We start from the raw sequence: 24,533 nt of genomic DNA on the forward strand, positions 1-24,533 counted from the left end.
ATGTGGGCTGCCTGCTGACAGGCACTGCTTTGTGCCAAAGGACCAGCTGACACTGAGCTCCTTGGGGCACTGATTCCAGCTCCAACAGGTCACTTGGTTAAGATCACTACACTCACAGGAGAGAAGCAGCATCCTCCTCTGTCACTCTGGTCCCGGCAGAGATCACAGAATACATCAGGTTGGAAGGGACCCACACACACCAAGGTCATCTTGTCCAAACCCCCTCGCATGCTGTGATAGGACAAAGGGCAACAGATCTAAACTGCAGCACAGGACATTCCACTTCAGCATGAGGAAAAACTTTCCTGTAAGGATCACAGAGCAGTGGCACAGGCTGCCCAGAGAGATTGTGGAGTCTCCTTCTCGGGAGACTTTCAAGACTCTTCTGGATGTGTTGCTGTGTGACCTGTGCTAAAAGATAAGGACCTGCTCTGGAAGTGGGGTTGGACCTTAGATCTCCAGTCCTTGACATCCTGTGATCCCTTGCTGTCAGCAGAGACATCTCCAACTAGATCAGGTTTGACCCTGAACATCTCCAGGGTTGGGGCCTCAACCACATCCCTGCACAACTCATTTCAAACATCCCTTTTCACATCTGCCTGCACTGTGACACTCCCATGCTTGCCATAGAATCAACCAGGTTGGAAGAGACCTCCAAGCTCATCCAGGCCATCCTAGCACCCAGCCGTACCTAATCAACTTAGACCATGGCACCATCCAGTCTTTTCTTGAACACCTCCAAGGATGGTGACTCCACCACCTCCCTGGGCAGCCCATTCCAATGCCAATCACTCTCTCTGCCAACAACTTCCTCCTAACATCCAGCTCTGCCCTGGCACAGCTTGAGACTGTGTCCCCTTGTTCTGTTGCTGGTTGCCTGGCAGAAGAGACCAACCCCAGCTGGCTACAACCTCCTTTCAGGTAGTTTGTAGACAGCAGTGAGGTCACCTCTGAGCCTCCTCTTTTCCAGGCTGCACACCCCCAGCTCCATCAGCCTCTCCTCACAGGGCTGTGCTTCGTCACCCTTCTCTGGACACATTCCAGTACCTCAACATCTCTCTTGAATTGAGAACTGGACACAGCACTCAAGGTATGACCTGACCAGTGCCGAGCACAGACCCACATCAACAACATCTCAGCCCCACTGCTGCCATCTCATGGCTCTTACAGGCCTGTAAAGATCATCTCCCCCAGGCAATGCCCTGGGGTGCTGGCTGGCTTGATGGCCACAGCCAACGCAGCAGGCGTGGACACAAAATATGTTATTTATTGTGAATTTTGCAAAGACACAGGTAAGCAACAAAATATACAATTTGTGACCCTCTCCTTTTATACAGAACAAATACAATCTGCTACCATAGCAATAAATTAAATGTACATTATTTACAACAAGACATAGGCCACCAGGAACTACAAAGCACCGCCTCTACGTTAAAAAATAAACTTTGTCAGAGACATTTTTTTTTTGCTCCTTCCAAGATACTTCTTTTGTTTTCACTCTCTATATAATCTCTCTTCACATTCTAATGGTAGAAATTCAGCATTTCCCTTTGCAGGACACACACGCAGTGCTACATTCAGTGAGGGGAATGAAAGCATGCTCTGGGAGTGGGGATGCAGGCTCCCGGCCAGCTCTTGGGGCAGCACAACGTTGGGAAGGCAGCAAAGCAAGGTGAGTGCAAGGAGCCATCTGGGGAGGTGCTGAGCTCTGGCCAGCACTGGCTTTAAAGGTGGTTATCAGAGCTCAGCACCTCTTGCAGCCAAGCTGAAGGCAGATGAGGAGCCTCGGGCCCCCGCAGCCGAGGAGCCCCCAGCCCTTGGTTAAACACCCATCCACAGCAGTACCCTGGTACCTTCAGCTGTTCCTGAAGACCCTCAAAACTCTGGAAAGAAGCTGAGTTTGTGCTTAGGGTCCCTTCTTTTTGCTCAGAATAAAAGCACTTCCACGCTGTGCTTAAGTGTAACCCTGTGCTTGACACCGCAAGGTTTCGAGAAGACACAAGTAGGTTCTAAGTGCTCTCCTGCAGAACGACCCACAAGGAGCAGCAGCAGATGGCTGCCAGCTCTGCAGGGGCAAGTCAGGGCCCAGGGCCACAGACACAGGAGACACTGGTGGAAGGGAGAGCAGAGTTCCCTCTTGCTGCCAGGACTCAGAGCCTGTGGCTCCAGCGCTGGAGACCTGGACCTGCCCATCACCAAGGTCAGGAACTGACCCAAGCCAAGTGGCAGCAGGAACAGCTGGGGGACTGGAAACTCATTGGGAAAGGGGGACAGGACAGGAGAGAGTCCCCTGTGCTATTGAGGGGCGGTTCATGATCCCCCCCAGCCTGCCTGTAAGCTCCTTCTGCTCCCTGTGCCAAGTCACCTGTGAGGCTGATAGAAGTTACAGGCGCAGAAATGGTGGGGATCAGAAAATGCACTGCCCAAGAAGGTTAGTGCCAGCTCAGGATCTTGTTTCTGATATACATAAAACCACTGTTCCAGATGGATGTGCATGTGTGTGACCTACCAGCACAAACAGGTTTGCAGTGTCTATACAGGAACAACTTCACCAACTGCTGGCAGTGCAGGCACTTCCCATCTCTAACACAGCAGCTGGTCCCAGCACCACTGAGGACAGCTCAGGACACCCCAGGAGCACCCTGCTCTGCAAGGCAGTGCCAGGAGGCAAGAACCACACCACAGCCTGGCAGGGCAGGAACTTGAGCTGCCCAGCTGCTGAGTGGGATGTGGCACAGGGTCTCTACAACCCGTTGTGGGAAGTGCTTGCTGAAGATGCTCCCCAGCACACCTCCCAGCCCAGCTGCCATTTCCAGCACAAAGTCAACACACTGTGTCTGCCTCACTTGAAGCTGCCCACTGCCCTGCCTGCCAGGGCCTTTGGTTAACTTTAGAAACCACTCTAGGACCAAAAGGAAAGTCAGTTTCAAGTAAAAACAATGGGGGGAGAGGGAGGGGGGAAAAACACACACAAAAAAAACCCAAACTACCAAAAGTGAAGAGCCCAACTGACAGTAGCCACTGCACCATCTGCTGAAAGATCTCACGGAGATCAACACCCAGGCAAAGGAGGACATCTATGGGAGCAAGGGAAGCAAGCCAAGGACAGACCCTGAAGCAGGTCGTGGCACCAATCAGTGTCAGGGAAACAGATCAAAAGCTTCTACAGGGAAGAACCAGGGGTGGGCTGGAAAGTACTGCCAAAGCATGGCCAGACAGAAGTGCTGAACAGCAAAGCTATGTGGAACCATAGCTAGCTAGGGGCAGGCAGAGCACAGCCTCCTCCTCCTCCTCCTCTTGCAAAGAAAACCTCCAGAGTCAAACTCTGCTGAAATGCGACTCGCTGGAAGCAGGAGGGAATGCTCCCACTGGTGGTTGCTGCTACTTCCTGGTCCCACGGAGCACACTTGGTGCCTGTGAGACTGTTCTCCACCTTCTCCACGAGTTTTCCTCCTTTCATCTGACTTCTCTCCCATGAGGGCTGCAGCCTTGCCAGATGGGTCAATCACACACACAAGTGGGAGCACCTATGTGAGCCAAGTGCCCGGGGTGCCAGTCATGTCACACAGAGCCAGTCTTGTTCTGCTTGGCTTGGCTCTGGTTTGGAGATGGTGACAGGAGGAGGAGAGGTGATGGTTTGCTTCTACAATTACTTTCCCTCAGAGAGAGGCACCCCTGGGGAGCACCACAGCCACTGCCAGGGCTGTCCTAGGTGTGCAGCTCTGCCTGCTCAAAGTGGCTGTCGGTGCCCCTCGGAGCTCCAGCTGCACCAGATTAACTTTGGCACTGGAAGTTGTTTTTGTCAGGAATCAGGAGCTCAGAGAACTGCTGTCACGTGAGGTTCAGAACTCATTTTTTGGGGGGGGCTGCCAAAGTGGTAAGGGGAGGAGGTGTCTGCAGCATTGCAGTGCCTGTCAGAAACCAAACTGGGAAATCCACGGACAGAGTTCAGTGAGCTTCAGGCAGAGCTCTGCAGAAGAGCAGAAGGATTTCTTGGCATGTTCAGAGAGGTATTTTTTTGGGAAGGGGCATTGCAGGGATGTCCCCTTGCAGAATTCCTAACCCTTGTCTTTCAAAACAAGCATATTCAGAAGCAACAGGACAGACCCTGCAAGGAGGGGAGCAGCCTAACGCCACCCAAAGCTGTACGTGTTTGCTTGCCTGGTGATCCAAGCACAGAGCAAAGCAGAGCCCAGAGGGCAAATTCACTCTGAGTAGCTGTTCTGGTCTTTAGATTTACCACAGCTCTAGCTTTGGTTAACCTTCTCCAGGCCTGTGCTTGGAGCTTCAGGCAGGGAAAAGCAGGGAGGACACAGAAACCATTTCCAAGGCTGCCCAGAGAGGATGAGGCAGCCCTGGCAACCAGCTCTGCTCCCCCAGGGCCTCTTCAGCCCTCTTCTTGTGCAAGAAGCCAAGCACAGAGCAAGAGACTGCTCTGCCACAAGGGTTCTGTGAGGTGAGGTATGGGCTGGAGGGGAGCAGATGGTGAGCTGCTGCAACCCCCCTGCCCTAGGGAGAGCCCCTGGGGGTGGGGGGGGTTACCCCCTTGTCTCCAAACTGAGAAAAGCAATAGCAAACGGTGGAGCCAAGCAAGACCTCACTGCCCTGACCACCCCCTTCCAGAACACACCCAGCCCCTTGCTTCCCCACTGGCAGCTGCAAACAAAGGGTGGAGAGACCTGGGCTGCACAGGGCCCACTCTGCCTCCCTCTGCTTGAGAGGAGCCAGTGGGCAAGCCCGGAGGTGATGAATGGATAGGTGGTGCCCGCCTGGCACCCACCAGCTGCAGCACACGCAGGTGCCCACAGGATGACATGGCACCGTGAAGGACACACGGCCCCTGGGCACAGGTGGGTGCCAGGCAGTGGGGGATGATCTCCCCCCACGGCACAGAGGGAGGGCTGTAGGGTGTTTGCTGGGAGAGGTTCACCCGGTGGGAAGGTGGCTGGGTCCCTGTCAGGGCAGGATGGCAGCGAGGTGAGAGCTTCTCCCTGGCGCAGGCTGAGGGCACCGTGCTGCCCGTGGCTGGGGCCTGCCTCTTCCCACGGGACACTGAAGAGTTTCCCTTTGCTGAAACAAAAATCCTCTGCAAAGAAGGAAAAGGATAAACGTGTCAGAGGCTGTGGCAGGAGAATGTGCCCTCTGCTGCAGTGACAGCTACAAAGCACAGGTCACAGGTAGGAACCTAACGCCACAGCAGTGCCCACCCCAGGACACTAAGCTGCCTATCACCTCTGGCTGGGACAGGAGGAAGCTCAGTGTAGGCTGAAAACGACACCACCAAAAAAGCCCTGCTTTTGGAGGAGGAAATCCCTGATTTCTGGGCTGTCAGCTCAGCAAGAGACTTCCTAACAAAAAACCCCATTTCATGGCACAGGAGGACTCCAGGAACTGGAGCCTGTGAGAAGCCCACTAAATAAACTGCCTGTGGCTCCCAAGTGGAAGCAGCCATGCCACTGGACAGCAAGTCCCCTGGGCACTGAGAGCCCAGGCTAATCCTCCTGCTGCACTCCCTTCACCTCCACCTGGCTGTTTCCAGCTGAGGTTTGCAGTAGGGCAAGGGAACTGCTCTGCTGCTCCACCCACAGCGCACATGGCAAAGCCCAGACAGCTTCAGCCTCCCTGCAGAGACAGGCACAAGGCTTCACTGGGGGCAAACCAGCTCTGTGGGGATGTGGCCTGTTTGCCCCATAGTGGGTGGCAGAAGCACTGGGGAAGCACTTCCAGGTAGGAAGAGGAAGCTGCACAGCAGTTCACTGCTCCTCAGTGCCCCTCATCTTGCCAAAGCCTTCAGGATGCTTTAAGGGATGCTACTGATGATGTGTGCAACAATAACCAGTGCCACCAGCTGCAGCCCACCACTGGCACAGGGCATTCTGCCCCCTCCCTGGAGGTCTTCAAGACCAGTCTGGATAAGGCAACCTTGGCCTAGTGGAAGGTGTCCTTGCCCATGGTGGGGGGGTTGGGTCTAGATGATCTGTAAGGCCCCTTCCAACCCAGCCCACTCTATGATTCTATTATTGTGCAGGACACCATCCCACAGACACTCACCTGTGACAAGTTCACGACTCCTCCCTCCTGCTAGTGGCTCTGAATGGAGAACAGAACATGAGTCGGTTGCAAAGGGAAAGGCAAGAAGCCATGGAATCCCTTCCCCTCCCTCAATGGGGTCTGCCTCCTGCAGCCCCCACAAGACCCTAACCCCCAAGACCCCCTGGGCACCCCGTGCCAAGTGGCTGCAGCTGAGCAGGGCAGGACGCAGCCACCCAGCATCTCACCCAGCGCCAGGCACCAGCACCTACCGAGCTGGAGCTGCCGTGGCTGAGCTTGTCGAAGCGAAACTTCAGGTTTGACCTTGGAGAGTTCCTGTTCTTGACATCTGCTGGAGGGAGGGGAAAGCAAAGAACAAAAACAATCATCAGTGAAGGCAAATATTTGCGGCAGCTGCGGAGCTGACTGTGCCGGAGCAGCCTGACAGCCAGGCACTTCCTACCAATATTTAGTCTGTCTTGGCTGAATGTTTGGCAAAAATCTGTACATTAAACGTTTCTGATGGAGTAAATTGAGGCTTAATTGCATTTCACAGCCTTTCTACTGGAAATGCCACTGAAAAGGCTACAAGAAATGACTGATCCGTATAATGTATGGGTGGATTCCCATGTTCTTGGCAGGAAAAACACAAAATAAACACTTTAAACATTAAAAAGGGGCTGGTTTAATAGTTCAGAAAATCACTAATGAACTGAGGAGGAGGACCTGTGGGGTGCTGAGACACAAAGAGCCAGACAGACTCTGCTCTGCAGCCCAGCTCTTCCCATGCAGTTCCTGCTCCGAGCTCTTCGGGGTGAGTTTGTCTCCCTGGAGCTGTTTGGGGTGGGTTTGTCCCCCTGGAGCTGTTTGGGGTGGGTTTGTCCCCCTGGAGCTGTTCGGGGTGGGTTTCACAGAATCACAGCAACATGCAGGTTGGCAAAGCCCCTCAGGATCATCGAGTCCAACCTAGAACCCTATTTTGACTTTAAATCATATCCCTAAGCACCACATCCAAAGGACCCTTAAACACATCCAGGCTGGGTGACTCCACCACCTCCCTGGGCAGCTCATTCCAGTGCCTGTCCCTCTGGACAGGGGTGGGTTTGTGACCCCCTCCCTGTACTCACAAGAGGGCTCCTGAGCTCACAACGAGCACTTCACCAGGGCCACGGTGCCCCCTTCTAGAAGTGCAACTGCAGAAGGAGCTTAAAGCCACTGCAGGCTGTGGGCAAAGGGGTGAGAGCTGCAGACGTCCCCAGCCCCAGCAGACTGGCACCGTCAGAGGCAGCAGCAGAGGGCTCTTAGCTGCCCTGCTGAAGGCAGCCTCGTCCTGCAGGCGGTGCGGCTGGCGGGGCGGGGGCCGGCAGGCAAGCTGGCGGCAGCAGCGCGGAGCCGAGGCCAGGGGAAGCTGCTGGGTTATTAAATCATTTGTGAGTCATGGCTGGGGCCCTGCAGACAGCGAGTTTGAGTTTCCACGGCTACTGCGCTCTCCTGCCAAGGGAGAAACATACAATCAACCAGCTCGGGAGAGACATCAGCCAGGCCAACCTAGCACCCAGCCCTAGCCAAGCAACCAGACCATGGCACTAAGTGCCCCAGCCAGGCTTGGCTTCAACACCTCCAGGGACGGCGGCGACTCCACCTCCCTGGGCAGCCCATTCCAATGCCAATCACTCTCTCTGCCAACAACTTCCTCCTAACATCCAGCCTAGACCTCCCCTGGCACAACTTGAGACTGTGTCACCTCATTCTGATGCTGGTCACCTGAGAGAAGAGACCAACCCCACCTGGCTACAGCCTCCCTGCAGGTAGTTGTAGACAGCAATGAGGTCTGCCCTGAGCCTCCTCTGCTGCAGGCTGCACACCCCCAGCTCCCTCAGCCTCTCCTCACAGGGCTGTGCTCCAGGCCCCTGCCCAGCTTCATCACCCTTCTCTGGACACCTTCCAATACCTCAACATCTCTCTTGAATGGAAAGGCCCAGAACTGGACACAAGGGAGGGAGGGGAGAGCCCCAGGCAAAGCCACCTCTGCACTCTGATTTAAAGGGGAAACAAATCTCCCGTGGGAATACAGCCACCAGACACACAGAGCCACCTCTCAGGGCTGGGGTTTGGGAAGCCCTGGGCTTGCCTCGGGAAGGGCTGATCTGGTGCCCTCCTCAGACGCCCGTGACCCACCTGTGGGGCTCCTGCTCATGATGACAGGGGTGGCCACAGCCCCCCCGCTGGGGCTCTCGCTGCCGGGGGAGGCGCTGTAGACAAAGACGTCCTGCTTGAAGGGCGAGGCGGTGGACGGCTGGCTGCCCTGCGTGGGGACACACCAGGGCACGGCTGCCTCCTGGGCACCCAGCTCTGGGCACCCAGCTCTGCTCCCCGTGCCCTGCTGACACACTCTGCACCCCTGCCCGCTGCCGAGAGAGCTCATACCGGCCCCAGTGCTCGCCAAGGCTCTCTGTGAGGGTCCCAAGCACACCGCGGCAGGGAAGGGGGGGTCGGGTCGGTGCCTACCACACTGTCGTACTCCTCCAGGGTCTCGCTCTCCCCTGCCGTGCTGCTGAAGCTGCTGGTGCTGGAGGAGGAGCGGGAGATGTTGGACCTCCCGTTCTCCTTCAGCTTGATGAATGGCCTGGGAAGAGGCGACACAAAAGGAAGGGCTCGCGGCTGCCCCCCGGGCTGCGACAGCAGGGACAGACCCTCCCGAACATCCCTGGAGCACAGCTGCTCCTACGGAGATGAACCTCACAAGGTGCTAAGTCACCGTCTCCAGCAGCACAGGACAAAGCAGCTGGTGGGTGCCGCCGGCAGAGATCCCGGTGCCAGGCTGACCCCTCAGTGACAAGGGGGGGATGGGCAGGATGGGCACCACAAGGCTCCCCAGCGCCTGTGCCAGGAGGGTTTGGGCACATTCTGTCGAACACTGCTCCTTGCTCTTCCTCTTCTTTTTAAAGATGGCTATTTTCAGCCCACGGAGGAGCTGTGCTATGAATCACCAGAAGCTGTTTCTCCTCCCTTAATATCAAACTTATTTATAGCAAAACCTGGAGCTGGTTTTGTTTGACAAGGCCCTGATGGTCTGTCAGCTACGGGGTGACTTGAGCTCCAGTCAGAGGAGGACAAGGCTCCTCCTGGCTCACCTGTCTTTGTTGGGGCATATTTCAGGGGAGCTGGGGTTGGATGAGGTTTCAGATTTCATCTCTTGAGAAGAGTGTCCCAAATCTGGTGTCTTCTGGGCTCCAGAAACACTGTCACTGAGGGCACAAAGAGGCAGGTTGCAGGAATTATACAAGGGATTGTCAAATGATAGTCCCTAACAGCAAACGTTAGAGGGTGAGCAGCAGATGCTCTGGGTACCACCCTCTTGGATTTATCACAGAGGAAAAGGATCCAAGGTTCCACTCTTTGGACGTGGCAAAAGCCACTCTCATGGCTGACTTGTGTGGAAAGGGGAGCCTGTGCCCCAGGCACGGCCTCAGCACCCACCAACAGCTTCTCTAACGTTCAACAGGCAAAAGGGGTCTGTAACCTCGGTGCCCATGCCAACGTCAAACTCACCACCTCGTCCTGCTCTCCGCCTGGCTCTCAGAGCTGGTGTGCAGGCGAGGGAACAGCCCCGAACGGCGCTTGATGGGGCTCCTGGACTGGTTCTTGGCAGCAGCAGCAGCTGGTACTGGGGGCTGAAAGCACAGAACAGTCCAGGCTAGGGAGCAAAGCTCCTTTCTGGAGGCTCCCAAACCAGGACAACATCCCACAAAGAACTATGCTGCCCACCACTCTCAGCCTGGGCACCCAGAGAGCACCAAATGCCAGATGCTGCTTTCTAGCTGCCTTGTACTTCGGGGATGAAAAGCCCAGGAGGCCAACTTTCATTTCTTCCACAAGACAAATCCAGCTCGAACACAGCACTGACAAAACCACACTTTGCTCGTGCCTTCTCCTTACCCTCACCCTCGCTCTGCCAGGCTGGGGAGGGAGGCACAGACAAAGGGACAGCAGGACAGAGGGACACACAGCCACACTCACCGAGAAGGTGGTCTTGGTCACCTCGCTGCTGTTGTGCACGATGCCCCCGCTGAGGCTGCCCGGGATGCCACCGCCGTGGTGCTTCTTCTGGCTGCCCACCATCGTCTCCATGGAGTGGCTGCGCACTCGGATGGCTCTCTGCAGTCAGAGGGGACAGGAGGTCAGCACTGCTCTGCAGGGCCACCAACCCCAAACCCTTCCCCCAGCCACACTGGAGTGGGACCTGCCTGGTCTTCCCTTAGGAGTGGGCACACAGCAACTCCAGCTGCCACTGCTCTCTGCAGCCCAAGCATAGCCTCACAGCCAGAACAGGATCAGATTTTCCCTCACTGCAGTCTGCAGCTACAGCACCAGGAGCTCCAGACACACCCCAGAGCCTCCTGCCCAGTGCCTGGTGACCTCTCAAACTCCTCAGCAGGAACAGGGACCATAGCCAAGCCATAAGCCAAGTTTCTGGATTCAGACTCTCCACGACTCTCCCCAGACTCAGACAGGATGGTCCTGCAGGGACCTCTCTTGTGAACCAACAGACCTCCCTAACCTGCCCAAAATCCACCCAGAGCTGGAAGCTTCACAGTTACACAACAGAACATCTGCCCTTGAGCATTCTTGTGCTTGAAAAACCCAGAGCCCAAAAGTTCTGTTGCTGCTGCTTCAGCCCATCCATCTCTGCAAGAGATCCAGAGACAATGGCACAGCCTCATGCCCACAGCTGCCACAGGTTCTCTCTGCTCTCTTCAGTCTCCATCCCTCCCAACCAAGCAGCCCCTTCCTCCCCTCTACCCACCAGAGTGGGAATTGTGTGATCCCCTGGCTCTGGATGCACTTTCCTCTGGGCTGTCCTTGCCTGAGCCACATCACCAAGCTTGGTTAATGTGAATCTTTCCTCAGCTGCTGTCCTAAGCATTTACAAAGGCAACCATGAGATGTCTTGGAAGTCTGGCAAAGGCTGTGAAAAGCAGCAGTGAAGTGTTCAAGTTTAAACAAACCTACAGCCACATTTTCATTACTGCAGTCCCCATAGCAACAGGAACCCAAACTGCACTGTGAGGCCCAAGTGCCAACTGCAGAGAACTTTCTCTTCACAAGCCATTCCCCTAAGTTGCTGCTCTGCCACCAGCCTGGCCACAGCCACCTCTCCTCTCCTCCAGCCCCACAACCTCAGCTCAACATATATGAAACAAGCCACAAAGGGACAACTTTGCGCTGGAGGTATCCATGGTGCACTGCTGCTGGCTCCAGAGATCTCTGACCTGCACTGGGGTGGGCAGGAGCTGCAGCCCCAAGCTCTCAGCTAGCCCATGATGGTGACTGTAAGGCACCCAACAGTCCCTGCTGTCTCCTCTCACCCATCCAGTAACAAACACCAAGCAAGAGTCCAGCAGTCCTCCTTTATTCGGGTTTGTGATTCATACAAAGTCAAAGTCAGTGTGTGCAGCTCCAGCAGGGCTCATGCCATGCAGGCAGTGGGGGTTTGCCCAGGTTGCCAAGGCCACAGGGCATCCCAGTACCCTGTCCCAGGGGCCTGCCCAGTGGCAAGGAGGTGATGGCTGCTCAGAGCCCAGCAGATCCCCTTAGAGCCCCCTTGCCTGCTGAGAGCTCAGCAAACAGGAGCTGGGGAGGAAGGGGCTGAAGGTTGGGTCACAGGTGTGAGGGACTGGGCAGAATGAACTCATGGGGATGGGGTCTTGCCCCTCTCCAGCCCTCGTTCACCATCTCCCTGGTCACTCTGGCAGCACACGGTGCAGGACATATGCCAGGAGGCAGCCCAGGAGCACAGTCCTGAAGTGGCCAGGTAACCACAGCCCAGCCCGGACCACGGCACCCACCGCCTGCCCTGGCACACCCTGCAATACCAAGAGAGCAAAGTCCGTGTTCTTGGACACAAAAAGCAGGCCAGAAAGTCATCATTTCACATCATCACCTCAGCTCCTGAAGCAAAGGCTGTGGGGAATGACAGCAGCCCCTACTCCAGCAGCTCACCCCTCTGCAGCTAGCGTGGGGTGCAGGACGAGGTTCTACCCACCAGTGCCTGTCTCTCTGCACCAGAGAAAACTGTGTCCACCAGCTGATGTCTGGAGACATCACCAACAACAACTGTGCCAGCCTGTGCACACTGGCAGCAGTCCAGGTGTTTGCTGGCTGAGTAGGTACTGAGGGCAGTGAGCTCCAACCTCCTCCCATCCCTTTGCCCTCAAGGGACACCTCCCATCCCCCATGCTGCTCACCCACATCTCCCACTAGAAGATGCTTTGCCCACCCCTGGCGCACTTCATCTCTGCTGTTGGCACAGGACAGGGCTTTACCTTGAAAGACTCTAGAAAGCCTCCATGCCCCCCGTTCTCCAGCTTGTCCTCCTCAGGCCCCAGGCCCAGCATGGTCTGCGTGTGCCCATGGAGCTCATCGTGGAGGTTGTCCAACAAGGCAGCTCGTGTCCTGTCCTGGGGAGTGAGAACAGGCTCGGCTGAGGGAGGGGGGACAGTGGCACTGACACACAGGGCAGCTGGGGCTTGTCCCCCTCCCATGGGCAGCACCAGCCCCACAGGGTCCCACAGCCACTGGAGTGAGCTGAGCCACGGGCAGGCTTTGGGCACCGGTCCCTGGGCAGGGGCAGCATTACCTCCAGCTTGGCAAACTTGTCAGACTTGCAGCAGGCGTTCTCGGCGTTGATGAGCTTGGTCAGCAGGAACTCCCGGAACTCAGGGCTCTGCAGGGAGACAGGGAAAACACCCATCACCACCAGACTGCTCGCCTGCCCTGCCAGGAGCCCCAGGGATCCCACTAGGAGCCAAAATAAATGCACAGAAACTCCAGGTGTCTCATTTGTCCTACACAGCCCTGCTTGAAACAGCTCAGATATGGAATCATAGAATCAGTCAGGGCTGGAAGGGACCACAAGGACCATCCAATTCCAACCCCCCTGCCATGCCCAGGGACACCTCACACTAGACCAGGCTGTCCACAGCCTCACCAGTCTGCCCTCAGACACCTCCAGGGATTAGGCTTCCACCACCTCCCTGGACAACCCCTTCCAGGGTCTCACCACCTCATGCTGAATAACTTCTTCCTAACATCCAGTCTGAATCTCCCCATTTCTGGCTTTGTTCCATTCCCCCCAGTCCTATCACTACCTAAAAAGTCCCTCCCCAGCTTTCTTGTAGGCCACTTCAGATACCAAAAGGCCACAATAAGGCCACCTGGGAGCTTTCTCCTCTCCAGACTGCACAGCCCCAACTCCCTCAGTCTCTCCTCACAGCAGAGCAGCCCCAGCCCTCTGACCTCCCTCCTGGCCCTTCTCTGGACATATTACATACAGGCATTGATCTGTCCTACAGCTGGGAATATGCTTCCCATGTCAGCTCTCACCTTCTGGAACACTGGTGGGCTTGGCAGGGGTGGCCCAAAGGAGGGCACATCTTCCCGGGCTGTGACTGACACCTACAGAGCCAAGAGAAATGTTATTGCCACGGGTGCGGCAGGGCAGCCCCCAGGGATGCCCCCTTCCTGGAGGGCAGCCACCGTGGCGGGGTGGACGAGGCTGGGGGGGACGATTCTCAAGCCAGCCCGGCCCGGTAGAGCCCAGCCCAGCCCCTCCCAGGCAAGCACAGGAGCGCAAACGTCTCAGGGGCAGCGCTGGGTCCACCAGCACAGCGCAGGGCAGCCCCCGGGCAGCAGAGGGCCCCTGCCAGCCGCAGCCACTCACCCTGTAGGTTGCGTTCTCGGCCGTGGGGCTCTCAGCCTGCACCACGATGTAGGCGTGCAGGAAGTTGGAGGCGATCATGTCGGGCACGAAGGGAGTGTTCTCCTCTTGGAAGATGATGGCCACGATGTCGTTGCCGATGTGCCGCTTCCTCTGCAGCTGCGCGGAAGGGAAAAGGTTCCTAAGCTGGGTGGCTCTGCTGCTTCAGGAGCAAACACCAGCTCTAAGTGCCCACCAGGCTGGCACGGGGGCTCGGCAGCTGGTGGCACCGGGCAGGGCAGAGCCGGAGCATCGCGGCTCGGACGCTGCTGCAGCGGGAAGCTCATCTCTTACCTGCTGTGCATCTCCCTCGGTGAAAGGCAGCTTGGTGGAGACGTGGAACATGATCTCCCTGTCCCTGAACACGGTGTACACCGACTCCGCGCCCGTCTGCCCGTGGCTGACATCCAGGCCTCCTCGAAAGCTGGGCGTCGGGGCAGAGCCGGCGAGAAAGGAGGGGACGTTAACGAGGGACACTAACTGCAGGCTGAGCAGGGGCCGCCGCAGCTGTCAGGGGACAGGCAGCAGGACAGGCCTGCTCCTTTCTTTGACAAGGACGTTTTTGCAAGGAGGTGTGCTGCCAGGACAAGGGACAACGGCTTTAAGCTTGAGGAGCGGAGATGGAGACTGGATGAGGAAGAAATTCTTGACAAGGAGGGTGGGGAGACACTGGAACAGGTTGCCCAGAGAGGTTGTGGATGCCCCCTCCCTAGAGAAATTCAAGACCAGGTTGGATGGGACTTTGAGCAACCTGGGCTGGCTGGAGGTGCCCCTGCTCATGGCAGGGGGTAGAAACTGGATCATCTTTAAGGTCTCTCCCAACTCAACCCATTCTGTGAACAGAAAGGACAACTCGTGTCCCGTCCCATAGCCAGGCACTGGTCTGGACCCCATGGGGTGCATCACAGCCAGACTGATCACCAGGCTGACCACATCTGCCAGCCCACAACCTTGCCCAGCAGCAGGAAGCCTCTGCACACACCATGCCCACCCTAGAGGCACACCACAGCTCAGCCTGCAACACCAGACTGGGCACGTTTCCACGCAAAGTTCCTTTCCTCTGTGGCTGAACAGAGCCAGATCTTCTCACAACCTCAAAGCTGCACCCAAGGAAGTTTTTTCCTCTCCTGGCAGCTCCAATTTATCTTTTTTTGAAGACTCCCCCAGCTCTGCAAGCCAAGCCAGAGCTATATTTGCTGCTGCTCTGCTCAGCCCCAGCTTCTGTTCTCGCCCGTGGGTATTTTTACACACGACACAGGCTCTAGCTAAAAGCATTTGTACAATCTTTCTTTTCAGTTAGCTCACCCTTTGAAGTCCTGCAGCGTTATGGTGTCTCCCAGAAAGCTTAAGAAGCTCTTGAAGGCAGCACTCTCCTCGTTATTGCCAAACAGCTCCTCCTCCTGGGTCTGCAGGACACAAGGTTCAGCTCTGGGAGCCCCGGCGCTGACCGCTTCCAGCAGCCACAGCAACTGGGGCCAGGGGAAGGAGGAGGCCCTGGCTACAGCTCTGCCATCATGGCACCAGTCCAGCTGAGCCACAGAGGACCCCACACTGCCTGAACTGAGCATCCTCTTCTTAACATCCACCTGTGTTGCCATCAAAAGTGCCACAGCACAGACAATGGAACCCATCCTGCCCCAGCTATGATGGTGACTTCTGCTCAGGTCACCTCTCCATCTCCTGCCACCACCTGCCCCATCCATGAAATGCCAGAGGACATCACCAGCTCCTCTTCTTGGGGTTGTCATGCACAACCATGGGCTGCTCCCCAGCTGGCACCACCACACTCACCACCACCAGTTACAGGCTGCCCAGAGTCAAACCACCCAGTGGTGAAGGTGCCAAGAGCAACTTCAGACCAGCAGAACAGACCTGAGGACAATGTTCAGGAAACACCAGAAGAGGAATGAAGTCTCCACTGGAAATTCCCAGCTGCCCACAGCCTCTTAGCCACCAAACCACCCAACAACAAAGGTGCTGAGAGCAGTTTCTGAACAGCAGCAAGGACCTGAGGGCAATGCTCAGGAAACACCAAAAGAGGAGGCTTCATTCCAGCAGAAAATCCCAGCTGCCCACAGCTCCACAGCCACCAAACCACCCAACAACAAAGGTACTGAGAGCAGTTTCTGAACAGCAGCAAGAACCCAAGGGCAAAGCTCAGGAAACACCAAAAGAGGAGTGAAGCCTCCACTGGAAAATTCCAGCTGCCCACAGCCCCTCAGCCACCAAACCACCCAATGGTGAAGGTGCCAAGAGCATCTTCTGACCAACAGCCAGGACCTGAGGATAACGTTCAAGGAAACCCCAAACCAGGAATGAAGCCTCCCCTGGAAAACGGCAGCCTTGATCATCCCCTGGCTGCTGTATAACAAGGAGGCCTTAATTACAGCCTTGCCCGAGCTGCTCAGTCCACCACAAGCTGCAATCTGTGAAGCTAATTGGAGTGCCTGTCAGAGCCATCCCCAGCGAGCCGCAGGCTCCGCTGCCTCCGCGCTGCCAGCAGGAGTCCCCCGGCTGATGCCGGCGCTCCGTGGGCGCCTGTCTCCGGAGCCCACAGTCCCCCCAGACAAGCAGAAGCCCTCCGCTGCCTAAGCACGCACCTGATGACAGCACCACATCTGCTAAAATCCACAGCCACTGCCACGTCCCCCAGCAGCTCGGGGGCTGACTTCCACACCCAATCTTTTTCAGCCACTTAGTTTTCTGCACGAGTCTGGGAAACAGCTGAGCAGTGAGAAAGGAGCTCTGAGAGCAGGCACCCTGGAACCCAGAGTGCTGCACTGGGTGGGGGGGACTTGGAGAAGAGGAGTCTGAGAGGTGACCTCATCAGTGGTTATAGAGATGTGCAGGGTGAGTGCCAGCAGGCTGGAGCCAGGCTTTGCTATATCTGATGACAGGACAAGGGGCACTGGGTGGAAGCTGAGGCATAGGACGTTTCATGTAAACATGAGGTGGAGTTTTTTTCCACTGTGGGGGTGACAGAGCACTGGAACAGGCTGCCCAGGAGGGTTGTGGAGTCTTCTGGAGATATTCAAGGCCTGCCTAGATGTGTTCCTGTATGATCTGGTATAAGAGATTCTGCTCTGGCAGGGGGGTTAGACTGGATGAGCTTTGGCAGTCCCTTCCAGCCCCTGACATTCTGTGGCTCTGTGACTCTGTGAAATGTGCACTCGTGAGGCACAGAGCCCTGGGCCATGCTCCACAAGCCCAGCACAGGCACTACTCACCTGCCTGAACTTCTGGTAGATCACACCAAACTTGAATGTGTTGTTGACCTCATGCTCGTCATAAGACACAATCATCTGGGATGCCTGTGGGAGGTGAATGAGGTCATCTGGTAGCTCAAAACACAACGAGCAGCAGAGTCAACCCTGCTCAGGGCTCCCAGCTCCCTTGGCACAATTCATGGCACACACAAGGAGAAGCCACCCCAGAGCAGGCAATAAGTCAGAGTATGTCACACCAGTGGGCACTGCCACCCAGCTGAAGCACTCTGCCCAGGTATGTCACACCAGTGGGCACTGCCACCCAGCTGAAGCACTCTGCCCAGGTATGTCAAGCCAGTGGGCACTGCCACCCAGCTGAAGCACTCTGCCCAGGTATGTCAAGCCAGTGGGCACTGCCACCCAGCTGAAGCACTCTGCCCAGGTATGTCACACCTGTGGGCACTGCCACCCAGCTGAAGCACTCTGCCCAGGTATGTCACACCTGTGGGCACTGCCACTCTGTGCCCTGCAGTGATCCCTCCACCCCTGCATCTCTTCCTGCATAGCTTGGGCACAGGCTCAGCCCTTCTCACTGAGTTTAAGGCATCAAACCAAGACCCAGGTTGGTTTCACACTCCGCAGTTGGTTTCTCTTCCCTCTCCAAGGGCAGATCAACCCCAAAGTGCCACCAGCCCTTGGTGGCCAGTTGACACAATTAGTTGGTGGCCCCCATGTGCCATCAGATGACCTGCTGCCAGACATTTGCTCTGCCCACCACCACTGCCCTGCACAGCCAGCAGCAGAGGCAGGGAGCTGGAAGGTGCAGCACAAACATCCATGTACAAGATACCAAAGCAGCCTTTGGATCCTGGAGAAAAGGAGACAATGAACCCTGCCTGACCACCTCTGCCCAGTACACAACCAGCCTGGGGTAAGTTACCTCACCTTGGGGTACAGAACTGGGTTGAACTTCAGCCCAGAGGCATCATCACAGAAGGCCTGCAGGCAAGGGAAAGAGCAGTCAGGGCTGGGGCCCTGGGCACACGGAGCAGACACCCCCAGCCTGCCCAAACCACAAGCAGGAGCCCCAGCCAGGCTCTGGCTGCAGGAGCTCCCCAGGGCATGCCCCATGGTCCGGCTGGTACCCAACTGGGGACAAAGCAAGACAAGTCCCAGATCTCTCCACAGATCAAAGGTACTGCACTTCCTTACCTCCTCCCCCAGACACCAACCAGTGACCTGCCCACGATGTGCAAGAAACCAGGAGCAGGACCAGCAGAAGCCATCACCTACCAAGCTCACCCAGACCAGAGAGCCCAGGCACTGCCACCCAACATTGCTCAACACTACTCAACGCTGCCCAATGCCATCTAATGCCATCCAACACTGCCCCACGCCACCCAGTGCTGCCCAAGGCACTTGGGCACAGCAGTGTGGGCTTTGCTGCAGGTACCCCAGCACTTCACCTTTGCAATCTGAGGGATGCTGGGCAACTTGCTGAACCCTGCCAGGGGGATCCTTTCGTGCAGGGTCTTCACTTTGGACCTGGCAAAGGAACAGAACCAAGCATCTGTGAGGGAGCGTCCAAGGCAGAGGTGCCAGCTGCAGCCTCGCCTAACCTGATGAGGTTCTGCAGCCTCTGTGGGGTCTGCAGAGGCAAGGGCTCTGTTTTAATTCTCATCCCTGCTGCTCCTAAAATATTCATGGTCTGGAGGGAAGTGACAGAGCAGCTCAGACAGGTCTCGTCTGCTCACTGAGCCCCAGGGTGGACATGCCTGGTGCCATCCCGTGTCACACAGAGCTTTACACCCAGTGCCAGTGGGTTTAGCACCAGATCAAAGCCTCATGCCCATCACTGGGGGCCAGGCACCCCCAGAAGCAGCACGGGGAAGATGCTGCTGCTGCTTCCCACCCCAGTCTGAGCCCTCTCCACGTGCTGCTGTCAGCATGCTGCCAACCCAGCTGGCACAGAAACAAACCAAGGAACCCCAGAGAGAAATTCTGTTAAACAAAGCTTTTTTTCCCCCCCCCATACCTGAGTATAATCCTTAAATATTCTGTGCCATCTGCCTCCTCACACTTAATGGAGAGGATCAGGTTCCCGAGGCTGCTGGCTGTACAGTAAAAATTGAGATGATCCTAAAACCAGAGAGGAGTATTAGTGGTGGGGGAGGCAGCTCAGCCGTGGCACTGCCCACACCCTGCCCAGGAGCCAAGGACTCATCTGCCTCCCTGACATCATCCTGCCCCTCAGGGGCACACACCCTTGCCCCTCCTCGTGGGGACTGGGCTTTTAATCCCTCTGCCTGTAGACCTTAACACCCTGTTCCCAGCTTTGTACAGAGTAGAAAGAGGATTATCGGGCTGGGGGCAAGAGGGCAGGCAGGCTGCTGCCACGGCAGGTGCCCCGAGTTTGCCGAGCCCCCAGCCTCAAGGCTCTGCAGACAGGGCAGACTCAGAGCCAGCAGTGCCCACCCAGGGTCCCTGGGGGAATGGGGTTAGATAGTATTGTCCTGCTCTGGCAGGAGGGTTGGACTCGATGATCTCCTTTGGTCCCTTCCCACCCCTAATATCCTGTGATTCTGTGGGTTGGCTCCAAGTTGGCAGTGCCCACCCTGGGTGGGTGAAGGCTGTGTGTGTGGCCATCATGACCACACTGGTCAGCTCTGCCCTCCTGGCAAAGAGAGCAGTTGGATAACTTGCCCACGTTGCTCACAGTTGCCAGAAGTTCTTTCTTGCCTGGGGGGAGTGTGTGCCACTCTCAGCTGCCCACTTGCCCCCCCCAGCAGGGGCACCCACCTTCCCTAGGAAGTGCTTCCTGTAGGCCCTGGCCTCTCCTTTGCATTCCAGCTTGTAGCCATAGGTGCTGGGGCTGAGGCTCTCCTCCTCCTCCTCACAGATGCTGCTGTCAGATGAGGTGGGTGTGCCCAGGTTCTCCGGGTCCTCGATCCAGTACCCCCCAAACTGGGGCAGGATGATCAGTGGGTACGGGCTGCCCTTCTCCAGGATCTGCAGAGATGTGCCCGTGAGGGGGTGGGCAGGACCAGGGTGCAGATGTGGGCTGCAGGGGCTCACTGGCCCATGTTCTGCCCCTGCTTTGCCCCTCCCCACAGCAGCCCCCAGCCCTGGCACCGTGGGGGGGGGGGGGAAATCCAGCCCCTCACTGGACCCTCTTCCCTCTCCCCTAGAAGAGGGCACCGAGGAAGAGCTGCAGCCACAAAGGTGGGCATAGGGAATGGGCTTTGCACAGCTCGCCCAGGTCCCATCTCTGGTAGCTTCATAAAGCCACTGGGGGGGTTCAGGGCACCCACCTCATCGATGCTGGGGTATGGGATGTAGTCCTCCTGAAAAAAGGAATGGAAACACCACCTGTGACCACTTGCTCCCCATCAACTGCCCCTTAAGACCACAGCCTGGCACATGCCACCCATGGGGCACTTCCAGCTACCCGCTCCCTTCTGCCCCCCGTGCCCTACACCAATCAGTGATGGAGAGTGAGGTGATGCTCACGTTGGGTGTGGCAATGGGTGCCAGCCCTGGCAGCAATGCCACCACATCCCTGGGGACCCAGCCCACTCGGGTCTGCAGGAAGGCTCCGCAGCAGGGTCAGAGGGGTCCCCATTATGGGTGTAAGCTCCCCACTGAACCCGGGGTTTGGACTAAAGCTGGATTAGGATTTCCAGGCAGAGCCTCTCCTCTGCAATTCAATCAGAGCCTTGTCCTTAACCACAGCTAAACCCTGCTGAGCCCTTTGGGGGCCTGACTTTGAGGAGGAAACAAAATAAAGCCCTGATGAGACCCAGGAGAGGGCACTTGAGATGACCCACACAAGGAACAAAATCCAACCAACCTTATGCTTTTGGCTTCCAGTTCTCTGCTCTTCCAGTTTCGGTGCCTGTTTGGAACAGAACACATAGATGGGATCGTGAAGATGTTTTCAACCACACAGACAAAGCCATGAGGGTGTTGCACTGCACAGAATCACTGTGACAGAGGTGGCATGAAAGGAGGGGACAAGCCAGGCAGAGCTGCCCCCGCCAGGATAGACCTCATCAGAATACAGTGCAAGTGGGTGATGGGGAGGGACCATCCCCTGATGTGGCAGGACAAGCCCTGAGACACAGCAACACCAGACTGGAAGTCCCTAAATGTGAGGCAGGAATGATCAGCTCCCAGGAGCTGGCACAGCACCAACACAAAATGCCCCATGTCCCACTCCAGTTCCCTCTTCGTTCCTCCAGGATGGGCTCCCAGAATAGATCCCTGCTATGATGGTCTGTGGGGAGCAGGCACATGCCCTGGTGCCCTGGCACTTCTGGGGCAGATCCTGACACGTTCTGGCATGGGACAGGAGTCTGCCTTGCCCTACCTGCAGGGTGCTGAGCCAGTGCACAGACCCAGCCTATGCCCTGAACCTCCCCCCACAGACCCACTGCAGGAGACGCTATGGGGAGGTTGCTGCCAACACCTCCACTGCTCTCCCTGCCATGCTGCCTGCTCCTGTGCAGTTCTGCTGCCTGGTCTGGACTGGGGGCACCTGCTGTGTCCCTTTGAGCAGGGCCCACAGGGCGCTGGGGACTTCATCAACAACCCAAACCACGGCACAGTCACACGAGGCCTCTCAGCATACCAGGTGTAGGAGGTGCTGTGGGCCCATGGGGCAGGGAAGGAGCCCTGGCACCTGCCCTTCTGATGCTGCTTACCTGCATTTTTTCCAGCATTTCGAAGAATTCTGCAGACTGGAAGAGAAGAGAAGGAGAGCTGCAGGTCACTGACAGCCCAAGGCACAGCAAGGCAGGGGCAGCAGACCCCACACCTCGTGCCAGGCACCCTGGCCCTCAGCAGGAACAATTCACAGCTGATGGTTTGTGTGCCTCAGAGATGCCCCATCCAGCCCTGACACCAGGTAGGGATGGAGCCTTCAGCCACACTGGGCTCCCAGGGCTGGTGGCTCTCCCATACCAAGCAGCTCCAGCTCCCCACCTCCTCCTGCTCTGCATTTCACCTCCAAGAAAGCCTGGCAAGCTGGACAGAGTGCAGTGTGGTGCTGGACCCAGCCCCTGGCATGGCAGCTCCCATCCAGCCTGACCAGAGCTTGGTCCCCAGCACCAGTAGCACCCAGTCCAAGCACTGCCCAGGTCGTGGGTGTGGAGCTCACTCGTGGCTCTGGTGATGTATTCTTCTGATCAACACTAGCACCACTGGCTGGGCAAGCTCTTGGGTTCCTTGTGTGCCCTGGTGGCTTCTTGGGTCTCTAAGGTTGGTGACTTTACATGTCTCAGCAGCAGTGGCATGGGCTGGAGATGCTAAGGGGAGAGCAGGGTCAAGGTGTGATCCTGCCCCACAGAGCATAGGACAGCTGGGCAGGAGTGAAGGAGAGGGGAAAGAGAGCACAGGAAAGCAGGCACCTGCTGTAGGCACACTCCACGGCCCTGCCATGTGTTGCTCGATCTCAGGGACCAGGTGGAGACAACAACCAGATGGCTGCCAAGGGCCACAGGGTGCCCAGCAGTGCCACAGGTGTGGTGTTTGCTGGAATGTGGGCAGAGCTGGTCACAACACAAGAAGCATGGGAGGAGGTGTGTCCTGGTCCCTGCAGCGCTGCTGCTTTGCCAGGCCCTGGCAGGAGGGCATCTGTGCACATAAAACAGCAGCAAAATCCTTTCCTTCCAAAGTGCAACAGGCCCAGAGTGACTGATCCAGAAAAGCAATACTCTGGCAAATGAGACCCCAACAGCAGCCCCATACCCCTTACCTTGCAAGGTGCAAGCTCTGGGCTCTGCCCTTCACTGACCATGGACACACTGGCAGTGCCAGCCCTGGGCTGCCAGCGCAGGGTTAATGTCCTACTTGCCAAATGAACTAAAGAGATTAGCTGGGGCTCGATTGACAGTGCTGCCTGCCTGCTCCAGAGCAGCCTGAGCCTGCAGTAGGGAGCTTGTCCTGCTAGCCCAGCCACACTGGTGCCCAGCCTGGGGGCTCTGCCTTGTCCCCAGCAATACTGGTGCCCAGCCTGGGGGCTCTGCCTCAGTCCCATCAGTGCTTTGCATCCCAAGCCACTGCAGCACAAGAGACACACAGAGCAGGAGCGTCCTGGGCCTTCAGAAGCACTTAGCACAGTGGGACTGGGGGTGACAAACCCAGACTGGGAAGAGCTCATCCACAAACCCTGTTCCTGCCCTGATCTGCCTGTGCTGCCCGCAGGATCCTGGTCCTGGCATGGTCTCGGTGCCGCTCTGAGGAATTTTCCCCCAGGTCCTGCCATGTTTGGCTGCAGAACCCTGGGTTTGACCAGCTCAGACACTGCTCCACCAGCACTCACGGCCACGGGAAATGCAATTGGTGCTCTGCCAGCACACAGCAGCCCCCTGAGTCACCAGGCACGGGTGAGGTCACCCCTTTGGTAGAGCAAGCACCAAACCGCAGCAGGACCATCCCGATCCTCGGGCAGGCTTTTCCTGCTCTGGAGCACACACAAACACCTCCCCGAGCCAAGCTGGGCTGGCAGGGCCAGGGCACTCCCAGGAAACCAGCAAATGGCTTTTCTGGAGGCACGAGGCAGCAGCCTGCTCCTTCCTCTTCCTCGTGTCCCCCCCCTCCTCTAACCCCCATGCTCCCTGCCACTCACCAGGGATCGAACTGGACTTCCCACAGCACAGAAGAGAGAGAAAAGCCAAAGATTAAGGAATGAAAATGAGCCAAGGAAAACCTCAGAGATTGTCTCTCAATAAATGTGGTGAGCAAAGGTTGGTTTTACAGCAGGGGCAGCCCAGTGCCTGCCCTGGGTGACAGCAGCTGGGACAGGAAAACCGCTGGCAGCGCAGGAGGGCAGTGCGTGGTTCAGGGCAGCCCTGGCATGGCTCTGGCTTTAGGCTACACCCAGCAGGTGTCCCCTGTGAGGGGTATCAAAGCCTAAGTAAGGAGAGCTCTGTGTGCCCACAGCACTTCCAAAAGGCTTCTCCTTACTTTGAGCTAGGCTTAGATTCCAGGTTATCTCCGGGTATCTGCGATGGACAAAGGCTCTTTGAGTCCACTGAAGCTGTTCCCAGGTCTCATTCTGCCAGGGGCCAGAACCAGAGAACCAAACCACACAGCAGCACCAGATCCACCTGCTAGGGCAGGTTCCAGCAGAAAATCATCCAGGCAGTTCACAGAGCAGAGCCTGCACCCCTGAGGGTTTCCTGCATGCTTAGAGCCAGTTTTGCAGGGACACAAACATCTTGGTGATTAGGGTGGAGACAATGACAGCCTTGTGACGCTGGGCAGCAAGCAATGGTCCTGCTATGGCCCAGCAGCAGTGATGGTTACAATGCTCCAGTCTAAACCTGCACCTGCTTCCCCAGTGCTACCAAAGGCATCACCAGAGCAGACAGCTCTGCCTGTCTTCAGTGAGACAACCCTGACCAGCTTCATGTCCTGACAACCTCAGAAATGCAGAACACCCAACCTGGAACGCTGCAGCTGCTGTTCCTTCCCTGCTCACCTGCCCTCAGCTGCAGCACTAAGCAGCCTGACAGGGGATGGACAGTTCCACCCCA

The 24,533-nt window shown here is 56.9% G+C and overlaps 1 protein-coding gene across 11 annotated transcripts in view; it reads right to left on the bottom strand.

The window, feature by feature from the left end:
- Positions 1-1,247: 1,247 nt before the first annotated feature.
- RAP1GAP2 (RAP1 GTPase activating protein 2) overlaps positions 1,248-24,533 on the bottom strand; it is a 74,567-nt gene continuing 51,281 nt past the window's right edge. For 8 of the 11 annotated variants that reach the window (XM_064166074.1, XM_064166068.1, XM_064166072.1 and 5 more), the window contains 22 exons: positions 21,699-21,734; positions 20,846-20,890; positions 20,307-20,339; positions 19,795-20,004; positions 19,031-19,134; positions 18,462-18,540; positions 17,941-17,994; positions 17,017-17,100; positions 15,095-15,195; positions 14,084-14,213; positions 13,754-13,909; positions 13,417-13,488; positions 12,671-12,757; positions 12,357-12,491; positions 10,051-10,188; positions 9,583-9,704; positions 9,165-9,278; positions 8,539-8,656; positions 8,209-8,335; positions 6,303-6,382; positions 6,052-6,090; positions 1,248-5,086 (listed from right to left, as the gene is read on the bottom strand). In XM_064166074.1, coding sequence (XP_064022144.1) covers positions 6,082-6,090; positions 6,303-6,382; positions 8,209-8,335; positions 8,539-8,656; positions 9,165-9,278; positions 9,583-9,704; positions 10,051-10,188; positions 12,357-12,491; positions 12,671-12,757; positions 13,417-13,488; positions 13,754-13,909; positions 14,084-14,213; positions 15,095-15,195; positions 17,017-17,100; positions 17,941-17,994; positions 18,462-18,540; positions 19,031-19,134; positions 19,795-20,004; positions 20,307-20,339; positions 20,846-20,890; positions 21,699-21,734 — 2,034 coding nt within the window. In that variant the 3' untranslated portion in view covers positions 1,248-5,086; positions 6,052-6,081. Of the gene's footprint in view, positions 5,087-6,051; positions 6,091-6,302; positions 6,383-7,142; positions 7,522-8,208; positions 8,336-8,538; positions 8,657-9,164; positions 9,279-9,582; positions 9,705-10,050; positions 10,189-12,356; positions 12,492-12,670; positions 12,758-13,416; positions 13,489-13,753; positions 13,910-14,083; positions 14,214-15,094; positions 15,196-17,016; positions 17,101-17,940; positions 17,995-18,461; positions 18,541-19,030; positions 19,135-19,794; positions 20,005-20,306; positions 20,340-20,845; positions 20,891-21,698; positions 21,735-24,533 lie in introns of those variants that run through there. The other 3 variants (XM_064166069.1, XM_064166073.1, XM_064166071.1) reach the window with 2 other exon arrangements.

Source organism: Pogoniulus pusillus, chromosome 27 (assembly GCF_015220805.1).
Source record: "Pogoniulus pusillus isolate bPogPus1 chromosome 27, bPogPus1.pri, whole genome shotgun sequence".
NCBI classification, from domain to species: domain Eukaryota; kingdom Metazoa; phylum Chordata; class Aves; order Piciformes; family Lybiidae; genus Pogoniulus; species Pogoniulus pusillus.